The sequence below is a fragment of the Anomalospiza imberbis genome, chromosome 6 (genome assembly GCF_031753505.1).
Source record: "Anomalospiza imberbis isolate Cuckoo-Finch-1a 21T00152 chromosome 6, ASM3175350v1, whole genome shotgun sequence".
NCBI classification, from domain to species: Eukaryota; Metazoa; Chordata; class Aves; order Passeriformes; family Viduidae; genus Anomalospiza; species Anomalospiza imberbis.
In genome coordinates this window covers 6,049,768-6,074,509 of record NC_089686.1, presented here as the reverse complement: position 1 = coordinate 6,074,509, position 24,742 = coordinate 6,049,768, and the positions used below count along the sequence as shown (strand labels likewise).

General features: G+C 45.7%; 1 protein-coding gene across 2 annotated transcripts in view; it reads right to left on the bottom strand.

Moving 5' to 3' along the window:
* The window catches only part of PRKCH (protein kinase C eta), a 130,666-nt gene that overhangs the window by 39,075 nt on the left and 66,849 nt on the right, over positions 1–24,742 (bottom strand). For both annotated transcript variants that reach the window (XM_068192153.1, XM_068192152.1), the window contains exons 6-10: positions 24,066–24,195; positions 23,091–23,218; positions 20,830–20,973; positions 19,905–20,078; positions 5,674–5,828 (exon numbers count right to left, since the gene is read on the bottom strand). In XM_068192153.1, coding sequence (XP_068048254.1) covers positions 5,674–5,828; positions 19,905–20,078; positions 20,830–20,973; positions 23,091–23,218; positions 24,066–24,195 — 731 coding nt within the window. The remainder of the gene's footprint in view (positions 1–5,673; positions 5,829–19,904; positions 20,079–20,829; positions 20,974–23,090; positions 23,219–24,065; positions 24,196–24,742) is intronic.

The following is a 24,742-nucleotide window of genomic DNA, read 5'->3' as shown; positions in this document are numbered from 1 at the left end:
ATCCCCACTGCCATGGGAAGGAACACCTTCCCTGTCCAACCTGCCCTTGAACACTTCCAGGGATGAGGCATCCACAGCTTCTCTAGGCAACCTGTGCCAGGGCCTCAGCACCCTCACAGGAAAGAATTTATTTTTAATATCTAATCTCAATCTACCCTTCTTCATCTTAAGGTCATTCCCCCTTGTCTTATCACTGCATACCCTTGCAAAAAGTCTCTCTCCAGCCTTCTTGTAGACCCCTCTTAGATATTAGAAAGCTGCTATCAGGTCTTTCTCTTTCAGAAAAGCTTAAAAACACCTCATTGAACCAAAGGCTTATCTTTATTTACCAAGAAAACAAAGCTATGCACAGCACCTAAGCAAACCACCAGTAATCCCTGAATAGCCCCCCAGCCAGGCAGTTTGCCTTGCAGAGCACTGCTGCTATCAGTCACAGATCCAGTTCAACTGCTCATTTACCTCCCCGGGGAAAGCCCCTTGACTTCAGGGGAAACAAGAGCTGGCTCCAGTTGTGAAAAAGGGCATGAGATGAAAATAAACAAAATCACAGATTGCAAAAAGAAAAAAAAAAAAAAAAAAACAAAAACAAAAAAATCAACAACCAAGAAAAAAATCAAAGAGGGAACATGAGGAATCCCATGTCTACACTGTCTTGACCCACGGAAAAAGCAAACATCACACTAATAAAAGTTGCTCTGTTAACAGTGGCTGTATGTAATTAAGAAAGGCATTCAGCTTCTTTTTTCAGCATGTAATTTTTAATTGATTTCACTGAAAGAAACCTTAGTGTTGTTTCAGTTAACAGCAGTCTTTCCAGCAAAACTGGTCTCCACAAAAGGCTTATGTAAAGCTTCCTTCAAGTGTCACAGGCTCATTGTTTGAATTGGCAGGGAATTAACCTGTTGCAAAAAGTCCTTTCCCTATAAAAGCCAATAGTCATGAGGCACACAGCTGCAGACCTGATGGGTCTCCTCCACCAAGGAAAGGTGATGAATTCAGAGGCCTGGCCAGTATCCAGCAATCTTTCCAGATCCCAGAGGAGAAAGTTTTTCCTTGACATAAAAAAGTCCCCCACACAGTAAGGAGATGCTCTCAGGTAACACACAGAGGAGGAAACACTGCCTGTTATAATATGCCTATCTTATTTTCCCCAAGAGCTGCAGCTCAGCCCCAAGGCCAGACCATGTTCTCATCTGGATATTGCATAATTATCTTTTGCCTTCCAAAAGGACCACCCATCCTATTAAAGACCACTGAGTGACAGGACCAACACACCAGAGCACAGGGATTCTTTGCACACCATCTCACATGCAGAGGTGTGACAGGGCACCTGCAGACCCCCAACCTCTCCAGAGGGGTCAGCTACATTAGAAACACCATCAGAGACACAAAGGCAGCGAAATGAGCTGACCAGCAGAGCCCTCAGGATAAAAACAAGGTTCTTCAGCCAGCCAATAACCAGTCCTTCTCAGCAGTGTCTTAGCTCCTCTGGCTCCTGGCCAGCTGCATTACCTCCATGCTACATCACCTGTAGCCTTAAGGATGGATCTGCCCCTGTGCTGTGCCAAGCACTGAGCTGGGGCATGGAGTTGTCCAACTCTACACCTCAGGCTGCCAAAACCACCACTAAAGTACAGGGTGCACAGCTGACTGTGTCCTGCATGCTGCACCACCTCTGCAGGTAGTGGAGGTATGTTCTGAAAAGAGACTCAGCCCAGGCATCCTGCTAGTGAGACATATTTGCAGAGAGAGAGACAGGTTTGTATAAAAATTAAGGCTGTGCCACTAGGCTGGGCAGACTGCTTTATGTTGCCTTTAGAAAGGTCTTACTGTATTTTACTGTAAACCTCAAAGCCCCCTCCTCCAAAAAAAAAAAAAAAAAAAAAAATCCAACCCCACAACGACCAAATTTAAGGAAATACTTGCATTTGCCCTCAATACTCGGGTAGGTGACCTTGGCATGTGGATCCACCCACTCCCAAAGCTGTACTTCAGCCTATGCCAAGGTCTGAATTCAAGGACAGCAGGGCAGACCAGCCATTTCCACAGTAGTGCTACTCAGAAGGAAATATCCTGCTTTTAAAATAAACCCTTACAGTCATCCCCTATTGCTTGCCTTTTAGCAGACTGTGAGTGGACCAGCTCCCCCGTACTGAGTAAGCCACTGTGCAACCTAATTCTGCTCAGATATGCTGCTTTGTTTTGTTTCTGGCATGTACAGAAGCCAAAATATGCATCCCCTACCCTGGGAACTGCTGAACTGGAAAGTGAAAGTCGGCAAGAGCTGCCTCAAGAAAAATAGCACATCCAGCCATTAGGAAAAATGACAAACCAACCTACTATCTGCAACAGAGCCCAGCACAGTAATTTCCTTTGGAAATAATCTTAGAGAAAGCAGCAGTGCACAAATATTGCCCTGTGAGCAAAGATTTTATTTACAATAAGCATGATTATTACCTAACATTTTCCTGGCAGCATCCAGCATGCGCTGATCCCAAATATGTCCTTGCCCTACTCCTCTGTAGTTAGGGGTGATGTAAAAGGATTGTTTTCATGTCTGGATGCATACTCCTGTATGATGGCCTAAGGAACTCCACTGTACATGCTGATTTTTTTTTTTTTTTTTTACAGGAAGCAACTATAAATAGGTGCTGCTAAATTGACAGCTAAGCCTCAGCTCAGGGCAAGACAGAGACCTTTCCTTGATAAGGCCAGAAAGCCATCTCTCCTATGTAGTGCTGCAAATGAAGAGAGAAAAAAGAAAGGTTTTTGAAACTGAAAGGTCTCTTTTAAAGAAAACAAAAAGGTCTTTCCTGAAAATGAGGTGCAAACTCACTGAGAATTTCAATTGAATCCTGAAAACCATCCCATGAGAGAATTAATCCAGCTGCAAGCCCAGTTTTAAAATTAAAAATCACATATAGCCAAAATGCATCATCTGCCTCAAAACCCCATTACAGTAGAATTGCAAAAATATTGCCCTACAGCTATTTCAAATTGCTTGTGTGTGGCTGAAAAAGGAATCAATGAACACCTGATTTTAGCAGCCACCAGCACCATCCTGCCAGGCCACAATGACAAGTTTCAGCTACTTCTTGATGAACTTTCAGTGCTGTCTCTCAAACCTCTCTAGCATTTCAAAGAAGAGAAAACCCAGCTTTTGACAGCACTTGTGGCAAATGCAACTTGGCTTAGCAGAACACTCATTGCAAAGAGTGTTCTCCTGCTAAGTCAAGCTGCATTGGCAGATGCAGATTCTTTCCTGAACTGATCAGTCTTGAAGGGGGCAAAGAAAAATACAGTATTATTAAGTTAAGCCCAGAAGAAAAACAAATTACACAGAGTATTCTAGGCCAGCAAGTCTTTTCCTCTACTGACCCTGGAAGCCCAGAAAGAAGACACCTTGAAGAGCTTGTGGTAAAACCCTTTCTGGTCAGGCTATTTCTGGTGTCTCTGCCCCCTGTTCTCTAAGCAAGCACTCACATTCTTATCATAAAATCTGATCCAAACTCTTACACAAGTGCAGTGAATATCCATTCTGAATATCCCCTTCTACCCTGCACACTCCCTCCCAGAGCCTCCTGTGTGAGACATGACAGAAGTAACCTCATCTCAGTACAACCCCAGCCAGCAGCTCTGTTCTCTTGTATCTTCCAGAACCCCAACTAATTATAAGAAACCAAGTCACCCAGCCCCCTGCAGACCTGTCCCATGAAGTTGAAGCTACCTGACTCCACAGCTTAACCAGTTTCTCAACAAGATCAAAGCCTGTGCAGTTGTTCGAGGAACTTTCCAATTATTCCTCCAGTTTCTATCATGAATTACAGCAGCACTTGAAGAATGCCAAAACCCAGAGGGATCAGTTATTCCTGCCCTGTGACAGGCAGCAGGCTGGGACAGACAGGACAAGCTATGAGCACAAGGCTTTACATTATGCACAGACCCAGTTTTGCTGCTGAATGACTGACAATAACTACTGCATGTCACTATTTTAAGGATAATGTCATTTGCGTAATTATCTGGCAGGGTCTCTCCTCAGCGGCTAGCAATATTCACAAGGGAAGAATTAGACTGAAATCCAGCTGTAGAGTAAGGAGATTTGCTATTCTATACAGACAATCACAGTGCTTTAGGAGCTTGATACATAGGGTATATATCACTAGTCATCTTCAACTCTCAGGACATGGAGAATATTAAAATGACACTCCTTCTCTATTTCACTGTGCCATATATATCACATGAGTTCATACTTAAAAATATTTTAATATTCTCTGTCCTCACCTGACCATCTGTTTCTTACTGGAGCTCAAGCTAGAAAGAGACAGAGAAGCTGCTTTTACTCGGCTGATCCTATCATCTCCCCATCAGATAGGAAAGTGCCACTTGCACAGCCTCCAGCCCTTTGGTCACTTTAGCCCTCAGCTATTCTGGTTTTTTGTGAGTTCAAACCTGAGTTTATCTGTCATGGGAGGATGTCCTACTGACTGGGTTAAACTATGTAAAGTCCCAAATCAGATGACATTTGGCCCAACCCACAGAAATGGCATTAACAAAGCTGGACTGGGATTGGAACTGGTCCCATCCTGCACCCAGCTCTGGATCCCAGCAGTACAACTGTAACCAAGCAGCAAAAAAGAGAGACTTGACATTATTCTTTGCAGTGCTGGCATGCCACAAGTGGGACTGAGCAGGGCTAGAGCAGACCATACTCAAAAATACGTGCTTTGCTGCTGGATTCCAGGTAACAGTATTCCAAAGAAAACAACAGCCTGTTCCTCCTCCCCAGCACTCTGGGCAGAAGGATTTCAGAGGTGTTGTGTGAAGTATGGCAGAAAGAAACCTTTCTGTACAACCAGACTGTCTCAGTGCTGACACCCCCCTGCTTCAGCTGTCCAGCTCCATCCCAGAAGAGGCCTTGCTCTGCCTCTGGGGCATGAGGGAGGAGGCTGGTCAAACGGTGATGCTGGTCCAGGGAGGGCTCTGCACGGCAGCCTGGCTCTGATCCATGCTGGCTGCTCTATGCATTTATGTTTGAGCTGACAGGGGAGCACTTCAGCAGCACAGAAAGGAAAAAATATAACCAAACTGCCCCCCTGAGTACAGAAAAAAATGACAAATAACAAAGGAGAGCTATGTATGGGAAATAGCTTCCTGAGAACAGCCTTGAGACCTCGAGTGGAGACTGACGCATGGAGGCAACAATGCTCCAATCCTGCTGCAAACACAAAGATGCCAGACATGGACAGGAAGGAAAAACTCCTGCTCTAGAAACATGGCAGAAGTGAAAACACTTTTAGTGGCTGAGATGAGTGGCACTGCATAGGTATGTGAAATAGATAGGGTTTAAACACAGTAGCTACTGCAGGGAAGCACAGGCTTTGGTGTGACTAGCATGTATTAGCCTTGAAATAAGATGGCACACTGTGGCCAAAACAACAGATCCTTACATTCACCGCAAAGAAAATCTGGGAAGGTTTCATTTGATGCTTGCCCAGAAATTTCACTCCCTGCTGGGAAGTGGTGCACCTTGACCAACGCGCACGGGGGATGTGGAGGTACTGTGACCCCAGCTGACAACTTGTTCCTGGTGGGCAGCAAGTGACACTTCTCTATTCAAGCAGAAAACTCCAGCTCTCATCTCAGCCAAAGGGAAGCCATGAACGCAGAGCTCACCGGTAAATGATGCCTCTGCTATGGAGAAACATGAGGGCTGAAATAATCTCTGCAGCGTAGAACCGGGCCCGATCTTCGTCAAAGCGCCGTGACTTCTGGATGTGGAACATCAAGTCCCCACCGTTGACAAACTCCATCACAAAGAACAGGCGATCCTACACGCAGGCAAACACAACAAACACGAACAGCGTTAATCGCAGCCCTGCTCAGGCTTGGAAAATCTTAGTAAAACTATTTTCTCCCAAACAAAAACAGAGTAAGTAAGCATGAGACAGTGAGTGAGGGGAAAGGCTGATTTTTTCAGGAAAAAATCAAATTAATACCAGGAAGACCTGTTAGTACCTCCTTGCCCTGCACTCCTCCCAAAAGTTTTGACCCCAGTGGTGAAATGAAATTTTGTTCATGTGTGCATTGGGCATATTAGTAAGTGCGTGCTCATCAGTAATCAGCTCCCATTGGGTTTCTTGGAATTATCCTTAGCCTCAACGAGTAGGAAATGATACCCCTTCATCAGTACTCTCTAAGCTGAGTGGCACAAGAGAAATCTGCAAAAAATCACTCACTCCCTAGGAAACAGCTCAGATCTTGGGGGAAAGCTGCTCCATAACAGAATGTACATAACCAGACTGCAGCTTCACCACAACATCACAACATTGTCTCGAGGATATCCCAACATTATTTCTGGAGAATGTGGGCTGTTTTCCAGGATGGGATTTCCTGCCATACACTTGCATGGCAGCAGCTTTTTGGGCCCTCAGGTTCCAGCTTTCCTCTGACTAACGTGCAGACACCTCTGGGGAATAGAGGAACTGATAAGCATGAAGCATAAATAAAAGTTTCTGCTGAGCAGAAAAGCAACCTGTTTGATAAAGTTCAGTTCATTAACCACAGCTGTTGGTCTCTGAGGTTTCTTTTTTGGCTTTGTTCTGGCTTTTGCAAAAGCCTACAGATAGGGAGGCACTTGCTCAAGTCGTGTACTCCACAGTGAGTAGGGGTTTCACCTGTGTTCACTTGATTGTGAGAGGAAGGACACAGAGAGATCTGGCACAAAAATAAACCCTGGAATTGTTGCTGTCCAGTTCAAAAATTCCTCTCAGCAATTGTTTCAGGACTTTCAGTATTTGTTGTTTCAGTTTTTCTCTGCATATCAGGAACAAGCAGATTGGAAAACAGGCATAGAATTCAACTGAGATCAGCCAGGCTCTAAATGGTAATATTTGCCCTTCTTTCCCACAAGCCTCTTCTCAAGTCTGATGCTAATTATCTACAAGCTACTTTTAAACCCTCCCTAAGTTTAAGAGGATAAGCATTGTGGTGCTCCACTTTCTGGCAGCCAGCCAGCTTGAAATGACTACTGGTATTAACATCTTGAGATGCACACGGGAGAAGAAAAAAACCCAGAAATTCTCTCATTTCTCATTGGACATGAGCAGGAAAGCAAATGGCTTGTAACACATGAGGACAGCCTTCTTCACATAGCCAACCTGGGCTCTGCCCAACAGCTCCTCCTGGTCTCCTTCCAGAAGGTAAAGATCATGAAATCATAGAATCATCTGGGTTGGAAAAGACCTTTAGAGACCATCAACCACTAACCCAACTCTGCCAAGCCCACCACTAAACCATGTCCCCAAGTGCCACACATCTACACATCTTTCAAATACCTTCAGTGATGGTAACTCCACCACTGCCCTGGGAAGACTGTTCCAGGCAGCTTGACCACCCTTTCAGGGAATAAATTATTCCTAATATCCAATCTAAATTTCCCCTGGTGCAACTTCAGACCATTTCCTCTTGTCCTGTCCCTTGTTCCCTGAGAGCAGAGCCTGACCCCCACCTGGCTCCACCCTCCTGTCAGGAGTTGTAGAAAGCCAGAAGGTCCCTCCTGAGCCTCCTTTTCTCCAGGCTGAGCCCCTCCAGCTCCCTCAGCTGCTCCTCATAAGACTTGTGCTCCAGACCCCTGCCCAGCTCTGCTGTCTTTCCCTGGACACACTCCAGCACCTCAGTGTCCTTCTTGCACTGAGGGTCCCAAACTGAATGCAGAATTTGAGGTGCAGCCTCACCACTGCTCCCAGCACTCCCACAACACTACTGCAGCACCAAGGCCACGTGTTGAGTTCTATCTCCAGTCCATATAGACAACACCACCTCACTGTTTCACTCGAGCTGGTTTGTCTAGGCAGCAGTCTGAGCCAGAGCAGCATGAACTGTGAGAACCCATCACCAGCCTTGGCTCTTCAGCCCACATCAGCCTTCTAATGCCACATCCTCACTGCAGATGGTTAAACTCAGTCTGGCTGTGCTGTGCCTGCCTGTTTCTCTGGCTGCAGCACAGGTATCACCTTTGCCTCTCCAGTCAGGCCAGCTTTTACATCTCCTTGTTATTCTTTCCCACCTCCTTCCTTGCTGATCTCTCCACATGACACACGCTTATCTAGCCCAGCTTGTCCAGACATCTCCTCAAGCCCATACTTAAAAAGAAATCCCTCTTGCCAGAACCCCAACAGGAAGCAATTTAATTTACCAGCAGCCTGGTGAGGGACGGTGTGTGTATTTATGTAAGTGGTACATATGCCTGTATAAACATGCACACACTTGGGTGAACACACATGGATTTTCTACTCTTTCCTTAAAGGTGACCTTCAGGGAAACAAAATTAACACTTGCTATCTTAAAACATGTATGCCCAGCTTCTCCAGAACAAGCAAAACTCCACGGCCCCCTCAGACTTCTGGCTGTACTCGTCTTTACTATGATGCTTACAGAAAGACATTACTTCTTTCTCAAATGTTCAGGTAAGCACCAAAAGAGCTGATTTTAAAATTCACATCACTGCTGCCATGGAATTAGCAGCTTTTTTCTAAAAACTGCTTTTGCTTCAGACTAACTGCAAACCTGAGCAATGCCCGTGTTATATGGTCACACCCACCCGTGGACTCATTTCACTGGTCAAGCATAGATTCAGAACTTTGGGCTACTGCATCTTTTTTTTTTTTTTTCAAGTTATTTTTAGGAGGTCCAGCTTATTGTCTTCCCAGTTTCCTAACACTCAGAAATCCCACAAGGCTGCTGAAGAAAAGAGCAGGATGGGTATTACAACTGGTTTACTGTATTGGTATTGCAACTGGTTTATAATGCAGCATTTGTGCACAGGTCAGCTACATGCCTGGCAAAATGCATTTGGAAAATCAGCACTAATGATCATCCTTTGGGGAAAATCATCCAGCCAGGCAAGGCTTCTAGATGATTTTTACTCTTAAGGAAGACCATCAGCTTGCAAAACTGCAAAGACCAACCACTCTCACAGGAATCATTAAGAAATAAAATAAACAGTGGTATCCTAATAAAAAAAAAAAAAAAGAGGAGGGGAAGAAAAGAGGGGAGAAGGAAAAGAAAAGAGGGAGAAAGAAGGAAGGAGCTGGAGGGAAGGGGGGGAAGAGGGAGGGAGGGAAGGAGTGAGATGAATAGAAAAAAAGAATAAAGAAGAAAAAAAGAAGGCAATTTGCAGCCAGAAGAGTAAGATGGAGTAAATAACTTAAGAAGAGGCCAGGAAAAGTAAATCTTAAAACAGCAGATAGTTCAGACACTTGCAAATTTGACCTAAGAGTCAGTTATGTGTCTCCTCCTTTCTTGGGGACTGTCAGTGGGAATTAGGAGGAGTTGAAAGCTGGATTGTTTTTTGACAGAGCCCAATGCTGAACTCCTCACATGTCTATTTTTCTATTGTGCTTTGCCCAGAAGTCTGCCTGATGTGGGATCTCTGTTTGACGTGGTAAGAAAGGAGCATTTGAGTCAACAGGAAACAGTGACACGAAAGGCTTCGCAGCAAGTGGCAGCCACAGGAGGAAATCACATTGCACCACTCCTGGACTGGGATCAAGATGAATAAACTCTGAGAGCAATTGTTACTGCAAATTAAAAAAAAAAAAAACCACTTGGAGGAAACAAAACCCATGGGATCAAGCAGGTTTGTTTCAACTTACATGTAGAGATTAATCCTGTAAATTTTCACGCAAGAGAGCTGTCTTTTTTATTTTTCTTGCTTTTCCAAAAATTTATTTCTTTTCATTTTCCATCCCTATTTGCTCACACATTAGCAGGGCAGGGGCTGTTGGAAGCACAGCAGTGGCCCATTATATTTGCTCATTGTCTTGGGGGGTTTTGTGGGGCTTGAAGAAAGTCTCTGACTGCAAGAGCCACCGAGAAGGACAATCCACACACTGGTTACTGCCCCTTGCAAACACTAAAACCCATCTCAAGCATCACTTTAGCCTTTTGTCCTCACCAGCTCTACAAGCTGTTTTGGATCCTCTTACCTTTCTTCTTTGTCATCACAGGGAAAAAAAAAAATCCAGGTTTTATTTAAAGAGCGTCCTTTTTCTCCCTGTGCCCAAAAGGGACAGTGTGATGGCCAACTTCTACCCTCTTCTACTTAAAAGCCATAGCTGATGTCCATTTACAACTCACACAATACCAAGGCCTCCTGGGACCTTTTCACCAATCACAAGGGTCCAATTTTCCCCCCACAAAAAAAAAATCCACCTGGTTCAGGAATTCCACTTCGTTTGCATTTTATTTTTTTGGAAATAATTCATGCACACAACTCCTTAGAAAATCAGCTTTGGGCTCAGTCTGAGTTCACTGAAGCCAAAGGCCTTCCCCAAGAAAACAGTAATTTTTCCCTGTTTTGGTAATTTATGCTTTGCAGAGCAGAAAGGAGGTTTTCCAACTTATCCCCAAACAGAGACAGCTGCGTCGCTGCTTCCCAGAGAAACATTGTTTCCAAAAAGAGTAGCAGAGCTTAGGGAGCTTGCAAGCAAATTATTACAAGATAATTACAAGAGCTGGCAGGCTCTCTCAGTGTTCCCAATGTTCTCCCTTCGTGGTCCACAACCCCCACACAAAGCAAATCTGCCCTAGGTCTTGCTGAGAGCGAGCAAATAAACCATGATTTCTCAGTACTGGGCTCCAGAAAGCCACATGTCCAACTCCCCAGCAGTGCAAGTGGCCATCTGTATCTGGGTCAAGGCACTGCAAAGCACAGGATCTGGAGGAGGAATAAGAAACAGGCTTGTAACTGAGTATTTATTTTTGTAGGACTAACTCTTAGATGCTGCTGTGTGAGGAAATGCTCATCCTGCATACCCAGGCCTCCACAGAACCTATGAATTCCTGTTGGAAATGCCTCCCCTCCATGTCCATCCCTCCACAGCATTCCCAGATTCTATGAATTCCTGTTGGAAGTGCTTCCCCTCCCTCACTGTGTTCTTCAACATCCTCATGAGGGAGGCAGAGGGGGAGGCACTGATCTTTGTGGTGCCCAGTGACAGAGCCCGAAGGATTGGCTTGAAGTTGTATCAGGGAAGGTTTAGGTTGGATATCAGGAAAAGTTTCTTCACCCAGAGGGTGGCTGGCCCTGGAACAGGCTCCCCAGGGCAGTGGTCACAGCACCAAGCCTGGCAGAGCTCAAGGAGCGTTTGGACAATGCCCTCAGGCATAAGGTGGGGCTCTGGAGGACTCTGCTGTGCAGGGCCAGGAGCTGGACTCAGTGTTGCTGATGGGTCCCTTCCAACTCAGCATATTCCATGAACCTATGATCCCATACTCAGCCCTTCACAGAACACGCAGATTCTATGAATTCCTGTTGGAAACGCCTCCCATCTTGGTCCAGCCCTTGGACCAAGGCAGTCCTGCACCCCACGAGCTACCTGCTGCTCCCAGCTCCAAGGGCTAGGGAGAACAGGCCATCCAGGGGGTTACACATGACTTCAAACCCAGGGAGGATCACAGGCATCCTGTGAACAGTCTCACCATGAAGCAGTCACCACAACAACCCTTGCACAAACACGTGTGTGAGCACAAGAGCAGACCTCATGAGCTCAGCCCCAAATTTCCAGACGAAGCCACTCTCACTCGACTGCAACAGAGCAAGACAGTGACTGATGTCAGGTGAAAATTTAGTCCTTTCATTTCAAATCACAGCAACTACATCAAGGAACACCTCTGCCCCATGCTGGCTCAGATGGAGCTCCATGAATGTGGCCCAGGACTCCCAGACAGAGAGGCAGCAGGTCTTACAGCCATCTGCTCTGTTGAGTTGCTCTTCCTCCCTGCTCCAGTGGCTGCAGAAGTGCCTGCCAGCCCCAGGAACCACTTCTGCCACAGATGGCACACAGCCCTGGGGTTTCCCAGATGAGGGCTCACTGTGTGATGCAGCTGAAAGGCTAAAAAGGGGAAGGTTTCTTCCTTCTGCTGGTTTTGGGTGGTTTTCTAAGCTAGAAGAAGGTGCAGTGGAAATTAAGCCAGCTCAGAATGGGCATAAGGTACATATGGTGTCTCTCCTCCAGGCTCTGCAGCCGGTGAACACATTTCTGAGAATCTCAGGTCACTTCCCCACACCAGGCTCGTTTTCAGGTCCTTTAAGAAAGAGTCACCAACCTAAATGAGGCAGTTATCACTGGTTATCACCTCACCACCTCTGCTCCCTGACCTTGCTGACAGTGGGCACCACGAGGCTCCCTGTGAGGCCACTGCAGAAAGGCACAAGCACATGGCCCAGAGAATCATGAAGTGGCTCTTGCCACTTGCATAAATAAACTCTGCAGGGTCCCTCAGGGTGAAGGTGACCCTGGCACTCGGTTGCACAGTGCAGCATCAACACTGAGCTCATTCCAGAGGAGCTCAACGATGACAGCCACAAACCAGGATGGGCTGACAGGAGTTGTGGATTCCCACTTGCCCCAGAGGGAAAAAAAAAAAAAAAAAACAAGCCCAAAGCTATCTGCATCCTCACCCCTATTTTCTTAACCACTTGGCTGATATTTCAAGCTCATATGCTGAAGAGTTTTCGTAACAGGCAAATTCAGTCATTTGTCTGGAATAATGCATCTTCTGGGGTATTCAAGTGAAGCATACACACATCCTTCCTCCTCATGCCCTCCCTGCAAGACAGCCTAATTCACAGCACTATTAGCTTATATTTTCACTAGAAACTTTTACACACTATATGTGCAAAAGGATGATTATCCTGTAAACCTGTATCTATTCCACTTGAAACAAGACCAGACCTAAATTAGAAAAAAACCCAAAACTCAGATAAGCCAACCAATTATGTACAAAACAAGTCTGGTTTTTTAATCCCAATTAAAAAAAAAAAGACACTCTGAGCATTATTAAAATGAAATATTAAAAGGATACAAAACAAATTGAAATAAGAAGAAACACAAAATCTTCCCGCCCAGAACTTTAAAAATGGTAAAGAAAACTATGTAAATACTCCTTCCCACCTGAAAGATTACAAAATTTCAAAGGACTGACTGAACTTAGAGGGGAATAAATTGAGAAATAAGGAACTAGAGTGTATGACACTAGAGACATTACCTGTTAATCAATGATTTATAGGTCATCTGCACCCCTCAGCTGGCAGCTGGCATCTTGGTGTCTCAGAAGAGAATAGTCCTGTAAATACCATGCTTATTTTACAGCCCTCAGTTTAAAAAGACTACTGAAATTTGTCTTTTCAGTTCAGAGTGACCAACCTGCAACAGCTCTTCCCATTTTACAAATACTGAGCTCTGCAATATTTGCTGGCTCAGGCAGGGCTAGGGAAGGCTAGAGACCTCTACAAGCCCTGCCAAAGGTCTTCACAAAAATTAAGAGTGCGAAAACACCCAAAAGCCACTTGGAAACAGCTTGCTGTGAGGATTTGTGAATCATCTTCTCACCTTAAACATCACCTGGAAAGCAATACGGATTCAAAGAGACTGCAACCTAAAACATCACTGGCTTACACCTCAGTTTGTTACCTCTTCTCTGAGCTTAGATTGCCATTTTTTCTTCCCCTTCCTCCTCAATACTGACTGACATCTGCTTGCTCAGGGCTGCTTGAGAGCTGCTTCCATTTTGATCTCTTTTTATGCTGCAACTTCCTTGATTTTAAGGAGAAAAAATATTAGTTTCACATACTGTGGCTAACCATAGGCAACACACATGGCTACCCTTGTAGTGAGCTTGATGATTTGTCCAAGCTACAGCCTCTCCCCTGAGCCACTGCAGATGGAGACAGGCACTTGTATCAACTTCATGAAAATGCAAACATCCAAAGTCCCTCAACCATCTGGGGTCAGAAAGTTACACTGGGGAGCTATGACAGGACGATGGCAGCTGACCCTTCCAACCCTCCAGCTCATGTTTTCACCTCAGCTCGCATCGCCTCAGTGTGCAGCCCAAGCATGGGCGTCCAGCAAAGTTCACAGATTAGAGTCAGAAATGTCAGTCTGATCTTGTTTCACCTCCTGCCTGCAAAAAAAACCCTGGCCTCAAATGTTCCTGCAATGAAGTGCCCACTGCAAGGTGTCACTGCAGATGTCACAAAAAGCGGAGACTTTCCCAGCGGGCCGTGGAGGCCTCGCACGTCACGTTTACTGACAACTGGAACCAGCAAACTCATCAGGGGTTTTTGGTGGATGTGGACACTGTCAAACCACAGGAAGATGCACTTTCAACCAGCCTGACTTTATTCTGTGCTTGACAGGAGCCAGAGGAAAGCAGAAACTGGCTGTCCCTGATGTAGGCACAAAGTCAACACACCTGCAGGATATATACTGGAGAGTGAAGGGGAAGAGAGGAAATTCCCCTGTACCTCCCTGTCCAAGAGCCCCCCAGAAACCAACCTGACACCCCAGGTAAAGAGCAACTCAAGCTCCTTCCAGCCTGACTTGCAGAGCCTTCCAGCAGAGTGACTTGGGGCTAACACGGGTGTCAACTCTCAAGAATAAGAAAAAAAGCGTCAACGCCTGCAGAAAAGTATCCAAGACATGCACTTGGCTGTCACGTGAATGCATGCCAGGAGCTGTGCCTCCTCAATGTGCCACAGAGGGAATGCTGAGGGTTCAGAGCCTGGGAGTGGATCAAAGCCATCCCCTCTGCTCCCAAAGGGCTCCCTCCCAGTGCCTTTCAAAGAGAACATCAAAGAGGCCTCACAGCTTCCTGAACGCCCACCAGCACACTCCAAAGTCTGTGTCAGGGCACTTGTTCATCTCCCAGAGCCCTGGGAAGGCTGTCACTGCCTCTCCAGCCTCCCTCACCTCCACCACACCAGGTTCTGCCCTGTGCTCTGCCCATTTGGTGACACTGGAGTGGCTGGTGGACAACCAGGCTGACCCTGGAGATCCCCTGGGGAGACCATGACTGAGGACTCCCCTGGATATACAAGAGCACTTAGACCTCCCTTGTGGCACGTGGGGGCAAGGGATGGGTGAGCTGCCACCTCTCAGTCCCACCACTTTGGCTCATGGGCCCTCACTTAAAAATGATGCTACTCTTGAAGGCTCCAGGTCAGCTCTAACACTGCTAGGAGGTGAAATACAGGCTCATTTCTCTAAAGAACAGAATTCCATGACAAGATGACCACGCTGACCCTGGCAGAACTGCCTGAGTGCCCCAAGAGCCAGTGGAGATGGAGAGAAGCCTTCCCCTTCCATGCTGAGAGCATGACATGACTTGAGCCCTCAGCCAGAAACGGGGACAAAAAGCTGCGTGCCAAAGAGCAGGCTGCCCTCGTAAAACGGGACCAGTTCCATGATTATACTGTCCTGGAGTCCCAGGCCAGTCCTGCCTGGCTTAAATGGCACCCCTGCTTGTCATTATCTGGAAGGACGCTCGTTATAGAAAATCACATCCCGCTGCCAAGTTCTCGTGTCTCACTATTTTTGGAACAACAGGGGCAGGCTCTGAGCCACAGCAACTGTCAGCAGAGCCAGAGGGAAAGCAAATCCATACAATGATCAGGCTGGCTGACCGGGACAGTGCAGGGAACAGCATCGCCTGGGGGACAGTCGGCTGGAAGGACCCTTTGGTCACGAGAAAAGGGATAAGGGCAGTAAAAGTAAACCCCAGAAGCTATTCAACACTATTGGCATGGGAAGCTGATCTCCCCCACCCCTCTTCATTCTCATGCATATGAGTTGAGACAAAAGGATTTAAAAGCAAACCACCTGTGCAGGAAGGATAGCTCCTAAACCCCGAAGAAGACAGGACCTACTTACTGCAAACTGATTTTAATTAAAACATTCCAGCATTCACATTCCCCAGGATTATATTACTGACTTAGCTATTTATACATTTAGCCTCTATCACCCCTCCTAGGACAGTATTGTTGAGGTGTTGGATGACACCAGTGTCAGGTAAAAGGAAACAAACACTTTTTGGTGCTTGTCACCCCTAATGCAGGATCCATGATTATCCACAGGTCCCAGCACCTGTCAACAACTCGCAGATTACTGGAGCAGAAGCATAATCCTCTCTGGCACTAAAGAATTATTCTAAGGCCCTAGAAAAAGCAGAGGTAAATGGCTTAGGCAAAGTGGAAAGCTCCCAAGGCAAGGCCTTAAATTAAAAAAAAAAATTAAAATTTACAAAAACAGAGAGGTGGTGAGGAAGGAAGACCTTCCACAGATACAGCTGAAGCAGGATTTAAACTGTCCCCCTGCACTGGAGCATCTGGACTCCTTCCTTGCCTTTCATAGGAAAGGAATCCAGAGGTGCAAGTCCAAAACTGCCCAGCCCAGTGCTGGGCACACAGATGGCTGGCTACATCCAGCCTCTGCCAGCCCGCTGAGCTGCTGATATTTCATCTTTACGCTCTGAAAACTGTGACCCACAGCAGGCAGAGACAGCCCTTGCAGCTCCTACCACCTAGTGGCTGCAGGATTCAGCCCTGATGGAGCGAGGAGGCTGCCTGGAGGTCAGGCAGCCTCAGCCCACCCTGGGAAAATAAAGCTGCCCTTGCTGGAAGGCATCACTTAAGCAACAGCTGAGACTAAGGCAGGCTCACACTGAGCACAGAGGCAGCACAGGAGAACAGAAAACCTTTCTGAAAACCATTAGGGGCTAATGTAAGCTCAGAAAAACCTCAGCCAGCTCTAAAATAGGCAAGAAGAAGAAGCAGCAGTATAGATGAACTCAGGTAATGTACTGCTCTTTCGGGTACTTGTGCCTGCTCAGCTAATCATGGAATCACAGAACAGTTTGGGTTGGAAGGGATGTTAAAGATCATCTAATTACAACCCCCCTGTACAGGGACACCTTTCACTAGATCAGGGCTTCATTCAGCCTGGCCTTGGACACTTCCAGGGATGGGGCATCCCTGGAATAACGCTGCATTCCTGGCACCACAGGACATCACACCACGCAGCACAAGGCTGTTAAAGTCACCCCCAAGCTGCTTAAGCCAGGGGAAGAGTTTGCTGGTTTGGGTGGGATATTGTAAAAGAAACAGAATTCAAATGGCTCTGGATCCAGCCAAATTCTCAGATCCTATGAGTGCTCTGTCCTCACACTGCAGCAGCACCTCAGGGGCTTCCAAGAGCCTTCCTTTTGAGTTTCCATTATTTCCTCCTGAACTGGGATGGGGAGGCTGTAACTGGATACCCCTGTGTCAGGTGCAGCCTCACCAGTGCCAGGCATGGATGGTGCTTGGCAGAATGGATAATGACTCTTCCAAGTTCCTGAAGCAGCCTGGTCCATAATTTAGCTCACATTCCATGGGGCTGCACTGCTGGCTCCAACTGAACCTGGCACCTACCATAAGCCCTGTGTGCCTTCCAGCTGGGCTACTGCTGTGCCACTCAGTCCCAGCTTGTCCTGATCTTACAGGATCAGGCTTTGACTTGGCCTTGGCAAATGGTAAGAGGCCTCAAAATGGCTAGTTCTTGAAAAATTCCCAAAGGCAGGCCCTGTAGGTCATTATGTATCCAGGATCTCCATGGCAGACTGGAGATGTGTTTTGTTTTTTATAACATGAACCATTAATACCACATTTTAAGAGTCTGGGCTGTAACTGTGATACATGTCATGTGGTTTCCATCTAATTGCAAACTGGGTATTTGTGCTACCATGCCCAAAATCCATAAATTTTTAAATACGGCTGCAGGATGACATTTTGAATAAGTGGTTACTCTTTTTATATCTATAATGGTTTATATATATAGACATCTTTTTCTGTCAAGGTCTTGTTAATGGAGGGGATATCCCCAGGCCATACAAACAATAAACAGAAACCCCAAGTTTGTATCAGTCTGGTTAAGCCTTCCTAGAAGGACTGTGACCAGTGAATATCCTGGTGTTGCAATAATTTCTCTACTATAGCAAAGGGGTTTTATTGTGCTTTTATAAGCAATCTAAACCTAGTTATTCTGGATTGAAGTGGGTGTCACTGAGTGCAGACCATGGGCAAAAGACATCATGAACCACCTTTATTTGAAATCTGCATTTTTTTGGTTTAAAAAGCTTCCTTTTTTGTGGTATTCCTCATCAGAGGGGAAGTGGGATTTAAGTAAAAGAGGAACCCAGGAAAGACTGGAAGTAGCAGGGTCCTGCTATAGAAGCACTACTCCCTTGGCCCCATTTCAAGGACTGACCAGCTCTGTGTTTGGGGCACCAAGAGCAGAGGGGTTCTTCCCTCTGCTCCTCTGAGGATAAGCTGGTCCAGAAACTCCTGTTCCAGGCTGCTCTACTGTTTAGCAACCTCCTTTTAATTTCCAGTCAAACTGTACCCATGGCCAGCCTAGACTCATTTAATCTTAACCAGCATCTTGACAGCTTTGTTTCTCTCCTCAGTGCTTGACATCTGTAGACATCAATCAGATCCTCTTTTTGCTTTCAATTTGCTAGTCTAAACAGGCTGAGTTCTCCCCTTTTCTTCCTCTTTGCAAAAGACTGCAATTACTTCACCAGCCCAGAAGACCTTGCCTGCACCCACAACAGACTGCACTCAGTTTTTCTAAATGTGACAAACAGTGCTCACACAGTGACCTTGGATCTTCCCTGAGTTCATAAGAAGCACTCTGCACAGCCCAGGAGCACAATGGCTGTTTTCACATCCACACTGCAAATTTAGTAATAAAAGCCATAGCAAAGGCCATAGCAATGAGTGGCAAAGTCCACATTTGACCTCAAAGAGAACACAACAATACTGGACATTCCTGGTATTTCAGGAAAACCATTGCAAGTTGAACTATCACAAAATGAAAGTTTCTTCGGTTACTAGTGACAACAGTGAACTTTAACTTTCATTTCTGCTATACAGCACAGCTGCTCTGTGAACCATGTGAGCTGTGCATTAAATAAAACCCAACACAAACCACTCATTTCTATTAGATGAGCCTACCCAAAGGCTCCATGCTAAATGAGCACAGTTCTTCACCTCCATAGCTGGCTGTTGCATCACCCCAGTGAAAAGAGAAATAGGTGGGTGGCTGAATATATTTGTCTGCTCTTTTTTTGGTTTTTTAAAGTTATTTTGGGTTTATGTAGGAGGAGCAAAGCTGCAATTAAAAGGGCAAGTTTCTCCTACATCTTGGAAGAGGAAAAAAAGCTCTACTGCCCTTTAGCAAAGAATAAAATGCAACTGGAAAGCAGCCCAGGCAGTTTTGAAGAGCTACACTGCACAAAATGCTTTGGTCCTAATAACAGCTTAGCTGAAGGATTCCCAAATTCACCTTGCCATACATGGCTGTGGCCACTGCCTCCATGTCAGCCACTCCTCCCTCCACCACCCACACCAGCAAGAGGCTCCCAGCCACCAGCACACACCAGATGAGGCTCCCAGCCAGGCACTCAGCCCATGTTCTGTCCTCTACTTCGGTACACAGGGCACAAGGGACAGCAATGCTGCCATTTGTCTGCCCCCCACAAAAAGAAATACCTACCATACATGGGTCTGACTCAGTGTCCACCCCTATCAGGCAGACCCTTCCAGTAACCCCTAAAGGATCTTTTGTTCAGTTCTGAGCAGTCTGCAAAGGCTGTCAGAGACCGGAGGCTACCGTCGGTTCCAAGTGCAAATCTTAAAGTTTGCAGAAAACTCAATGCAAATACAGTCTTGTTAAAAATTCAGGCAGCAACAGAGCAACCAGAGGACACTGCAGGTGTGCAGACATTTGCACTTGGAAACGTTCAATGGCACGGAGATGTTTCTAGGGAAGACACAAAGAAAGGCTTTGTGCCTTACCAATTTGTTAGGGAGCTTAGAAAAGGCTGGGATTTTGCTTGCCAAACACTCAGTTGATGTTAGAGGTGCAATACAGCACAGTGCTCTGTTCATCCTCAAGCAGAGAGGTTTCTCCTGGGTCTGAGGTGGACATTCATAACAGGCCAGGGGCCAAATACACAGCAAGGTTGCTCATGCCAGCCAGTGTCAGGAGGAAGGCTGGCCACTGCCTGGCTATACTTACAGGAGTCTGGAAGCACCAGTAGAGCTTGGTGAGGAAGGGGTGGTTCCTGGCTAAGGAGAGGATGCGCTTCTCGGTCATGGTGCATTCAACGTCGTCATCCTGGAGAATGACATCCTTCTTCAGCACCTTCACTGCATACAGCTGCCCACTCTCTTTCATCTTGGCAAGCATCACCTAAAGCAAAAGTGAGGGTGAATGGCAAGGGCCGAGCCCTCTGTCTCTGAGCAGCACAGAGCCTGTCACACCTTCCCAGGCTGGAAATGTCAGTCATCTCATGACCAGGCTTGTGGACCAAAGTGAGTCAGCCTGTTAGCATGGGCACCAGTGTACAATCAATGACACACACTACTGCCTGCAGCAGGCTGCTCTGGACAGAAATACCCACATGCTGCTCCTGTCTGGCACAGGGCTGGCTGGTCGAAGGTCACCCACTGTGCCAGCACAAACTGCCTGAGCAGGGCCTTTCATTCCACCTCTCTTCTCAGTTATAAAACTCAAACACACTCTTTCACATCAGCTTCCTGGCAAAGCAGAGAAACAAAACCACCATCTCACCATGCTTGAAACCACTGCCTTGTTGCCTTTAAAGGAAAAGTCTTTACGTGCTCCAAGAAATGCTGCCCAAATGGGTGTTAACACACACTTGCAGCTCCTGGTATGGGCCCTGGTATGCAGCTGTTCCTTCAGGTGCCAACTTCTTTTTTGTGATATCCAATTCTTCACTTTGCTGTCAGCTTTCTTTCTCTTCCCTTTTCTCCCTGCTCTCTGTAACCAACTTTGTTGCACAAAGCAAGTACCATTTAGTACTTGCTCTGGAGTACCACTGGACAGCCTGTGTACTATGTTATGAAACCACTTCACCTACCTTGGGGCTTCTTAAATAAGGAATGTGGTTTCTCACAAAATAGCCAGGAATAACTCTCACCTTTCCAAAGCTCCCTTTTCCCAATACACGAAGGAAGGTTAAGTCTTTGATCCCAAGTTTGCTTGCTGAAATTTCATTAATGGTGTTGCCATCCTGCAGGTTGCCTTTTCCCTGATGTTTCAATGTAGATCTGGAAACCAGTTTCTGTGGAAGAAAGCAAAGAAGTGTCAGGCTGCAGAGGAATTGTACTTCTGCTTCAGAGGTGCTCACATGTAGGCAATCTACCAACCAGGGCATTTGCGGCCTTTCCAGGGGCACTTTATGGCTGCAGAGACAGAAAGTTGTGTTGGTAGAATCACACAGCTGCCACATGTGACCAGCCAAACTCAGCACTGCTCAGGGCTGTGCTGACATCTCAACACCAGCTCCTGATCTGAGCATTTCAGGTTGTAAACCCACTGCCCAGCACATCACAGAAAATCACAGAACATGCTGAGTTTGGAAGGGACCCACCAGGATCAAGTCCAACTCCAGGCCCTGCACAGGACCATCCCCAAGAGTCAAGAGGCAAGGTTGACTCTCTCCATCCCTACTCCCCACAAAAAAATAAAGAGAATGACTGGGGAAATCCAAGTCTTCTATCTATCAGCAAAGTAAGGAGGACTGCATAATTTCTGCAATAGGCAAAGGGCTGGTGAGATTCAGAACCCTAGCAGATCTCATCTGAATTTCCTATGATTCTACTTGATTTTAAGACTCTTACTCAAGCCCAGCTCAGTGGGACCCCAACTTCAGAACATGTCTCTTTTCCACATTTGGGCTGCTGGCTTGCTCCACTGCTTCAATTTTGATGGAAAGCTGTTCATTCCCATGCCAGCAGTGAGGTGCTGCATATTCAGGAGTTGTAGCAGTATTAGCACACTTTGCTAGACCTCTTAATTTTGAAGTACAGAAAGCTCAAGCGAACCTCCAGTGCCCTCTGCTCACAGCTCTCCAGGTATGCATGTGCATACAAACGGGCACTTCTATTCAGTTTATTGGTCTGAACAAAGTCACAGGGACTTCGTGAGCTCCATCTTGTGACTACTTTGGTGTACAGCAAAGTTCCTTCTGCACAGGAGACTCGTCACCATGGGCAAAGAACCAAGAGCAGTCACAGAAACACAGAGGTTTGTGTTTGAAGGGACCTTCAAGATCATTTAGTTCCAAATTCCTACAGGGACACCTTCCACCCGACCAGGCTGCTCAAAACCCCATCCAACCTGAGCTTGAACACTTCAGGGATGGGGCATCCACAATTTCTCATGGCAACCTGTGGCAGGGCCTGACCAGGGTCACAGTAAAGAATTTCTTCCTAATATATAATCTAAACCCACCCTCATTCAGCTTAAAGCCATTTAGGGTTGTCCTTACAGCACAATCTGAACACTTTCCTAGATCCTTTATGTCATGAATAACAAGAAGACATCATTAAACACCAAGCACAGATTTTTTTTTTCCTGTTTTCATCTCCTTTTGATGTGCAGATGATACAAACAACAAGTGTTAACAAGTGCTGACTTTTGCAGAATGGAAAAGGGAGTATGGGATTTCCCTGTAACTCTCAGGATAACTGTCCCCCAAACTGCTACAGGGGGAAGAGCAAGCATAAGAGTTTGCTACAAACCAACTGAAATCAAAAGAGGCAGCACAGCCTAATGAGCCTGCTAGGCTGATACAGCCTGATGTGGTTGATCAATGTAGCTGGCCAATTGTATGAGAAGATTTACCACATCTGGAAATTATGGTTTGGGCTTTAATATTTTCTTTTTGTTGTGCTGACAGGGACCACAGATTTTTGGCCAGGGATGTAGTGAAGAGTGAAATGGTTTTCCCAAAATCACACAGAAAAAGTAAGAAAGCTGGGAAGAGAACTAGGCTTCTTCTTGAGCTCTCTTGCTCTATCACAAAACATGCATGCAGATAGCATTTGCACTTGTAGTTAAAAAAAAAAAAAAAAAGCATGGCATGAATTATATTGATCTCTAATTAGTCAGGGGGTCTTATTCTGCTCTCATTTGTGAGAAGCAGATGAAAGAGTGTTGGAAGAGTCACAGCACAGTGAAACACAAGCACATTGCAAAGCAACACCAACAGATTAAGACCTGGATGTCAGACATCTATTTTCCAGGTGAGGCCTTTGCCACAAGCCACAGACCTACTCCTGCAGTCCACCACCCAACATTACCTGTCCTATGGGAAGCATCTGCCCCCTCCTACACCCATAGAAAGACTCAGTTGTAAATGCTTTAAATAGAGATGGAAAAAATATAAATACTCACTGAATTTGGGGAAATGCTTCCCGGCTGCAGACCCATGCAGGCCAAGGTTTTGGCAAGCTCTGCTGAGTTCACTCCACAGTTTGGAGCAACGTTGGCTTGGCATCGGATGTGGACATTCATTTTACAGACTGGAGATGGAAAGTAAAAGCAAAGGAACAATTAAAATAACTTGGAGGGGTTTAATGCTGAGAAACAATTTACTAATTCTGCTTCAGGAAATACACCCATCTGGACCTACCCTGCATCTTTAAACTACAGGGATTTCTTCACCACTGATCTAATTAGAAGCAAAATTAGGACTTTAGTCTCCTGAAAACCAGGAACAGACCCCAAATTCTCCAAGCAGGATGCCATTATTGCCTAAAGCTTTTCACAAGCACATATTTTTGAGGTGCATAACTACCATTGCAGCTATGTCTGTAAGTACAATTAATATTTGTAATGCCACAGAATTTGCAACAAATGTCCCCTGCATTTTCCTGTATCTAATTTTAAAGACAGTGTTCAGTAGGAAACAAGAATCATTCTTGCAATCTAACTCATGGGCACACACGCACCCTCTTGTGGGAGATGAAGGCAAGGATTTTACAGTCTGGATCACTGAAACAAAAACCTAACACTGGAACATGCTTAGTCATCAATTAATAGGCAGGATAGTCAGCCTAAAGCAATAACCTTTTTTTCCCTTCTGATGCCTTTTCACTGCCTTACCTCATTAGCTGAGGAAAAACCTACAGGTAAAGGGAAAATACGAATTCAGGGAGCAGAATACTTTTAATAATGCAAGTTAAACAAAGCTGTGCTGGGAGTGCAAAGTAGAGTCTTTCTGGCAGGCAGAGATTAAAAAGGAGATCCGCCTTTTTTTAAACTCTTACAAAGATAAATATTCATTGCTCAGCTTTCTCCTGAAGGTTGCACAAATCAAGTCCTCACAGTGCATCAAGAGTCTAAAAACAAATGTGAGAAGCTGCTCACTTTTACACTGTAGACCCTGTCGCAGGATCCCCCAGAGCAAGGAACCACAGTGGTCACAGAATGTTGGGACTTTGTAGTTGTGGATGCCGAATTTATGAGGAATGTTGATCCCAAACCTCTGTTCAGTCACCTGCAGCACCAAAAGGAAAGAACAGGTTTAAAATTCAAACACATATTTCTAAGCTGGTGTTCATTTACATACAGACATTTAAGTGCAAATCTAAGAAAATAATTTAAAGTCAGAAAATGTCCCAGTCCGTCACCTCACTGAGGTTTATGGCAAGTGAATACTGAATTAACAGCCTCATCTGCTGTGAGCCAGCCCTGCTTCCCTTGCTGGCCAGGCCAGACTACCTGGCAAAGCAGATTTTAAAACAAGGGCTCCCTAGCCAAGTCTAAATTCTTAAAGACAAGTTATAATTGGAATACCTCAAAACAAACCAATCCCACTGCAGTGTGAGTTAGAGCATTTTTTAATCACACAGTTCCAAAATTATTGACTTGCATACTATGTGCAAAAATATGTAACTTTAGGTCAAACTGTTGATTTTATTAATTTTAACATAGAACTGCTTTCACAGCTCCTCCTAAAATTCTCATTCCTCTTTTTGCCCTCCTTGTAATTAACAGCCTTTCAGGCACACATTTCACTTTATCACTTGCACTCATCCCATTTT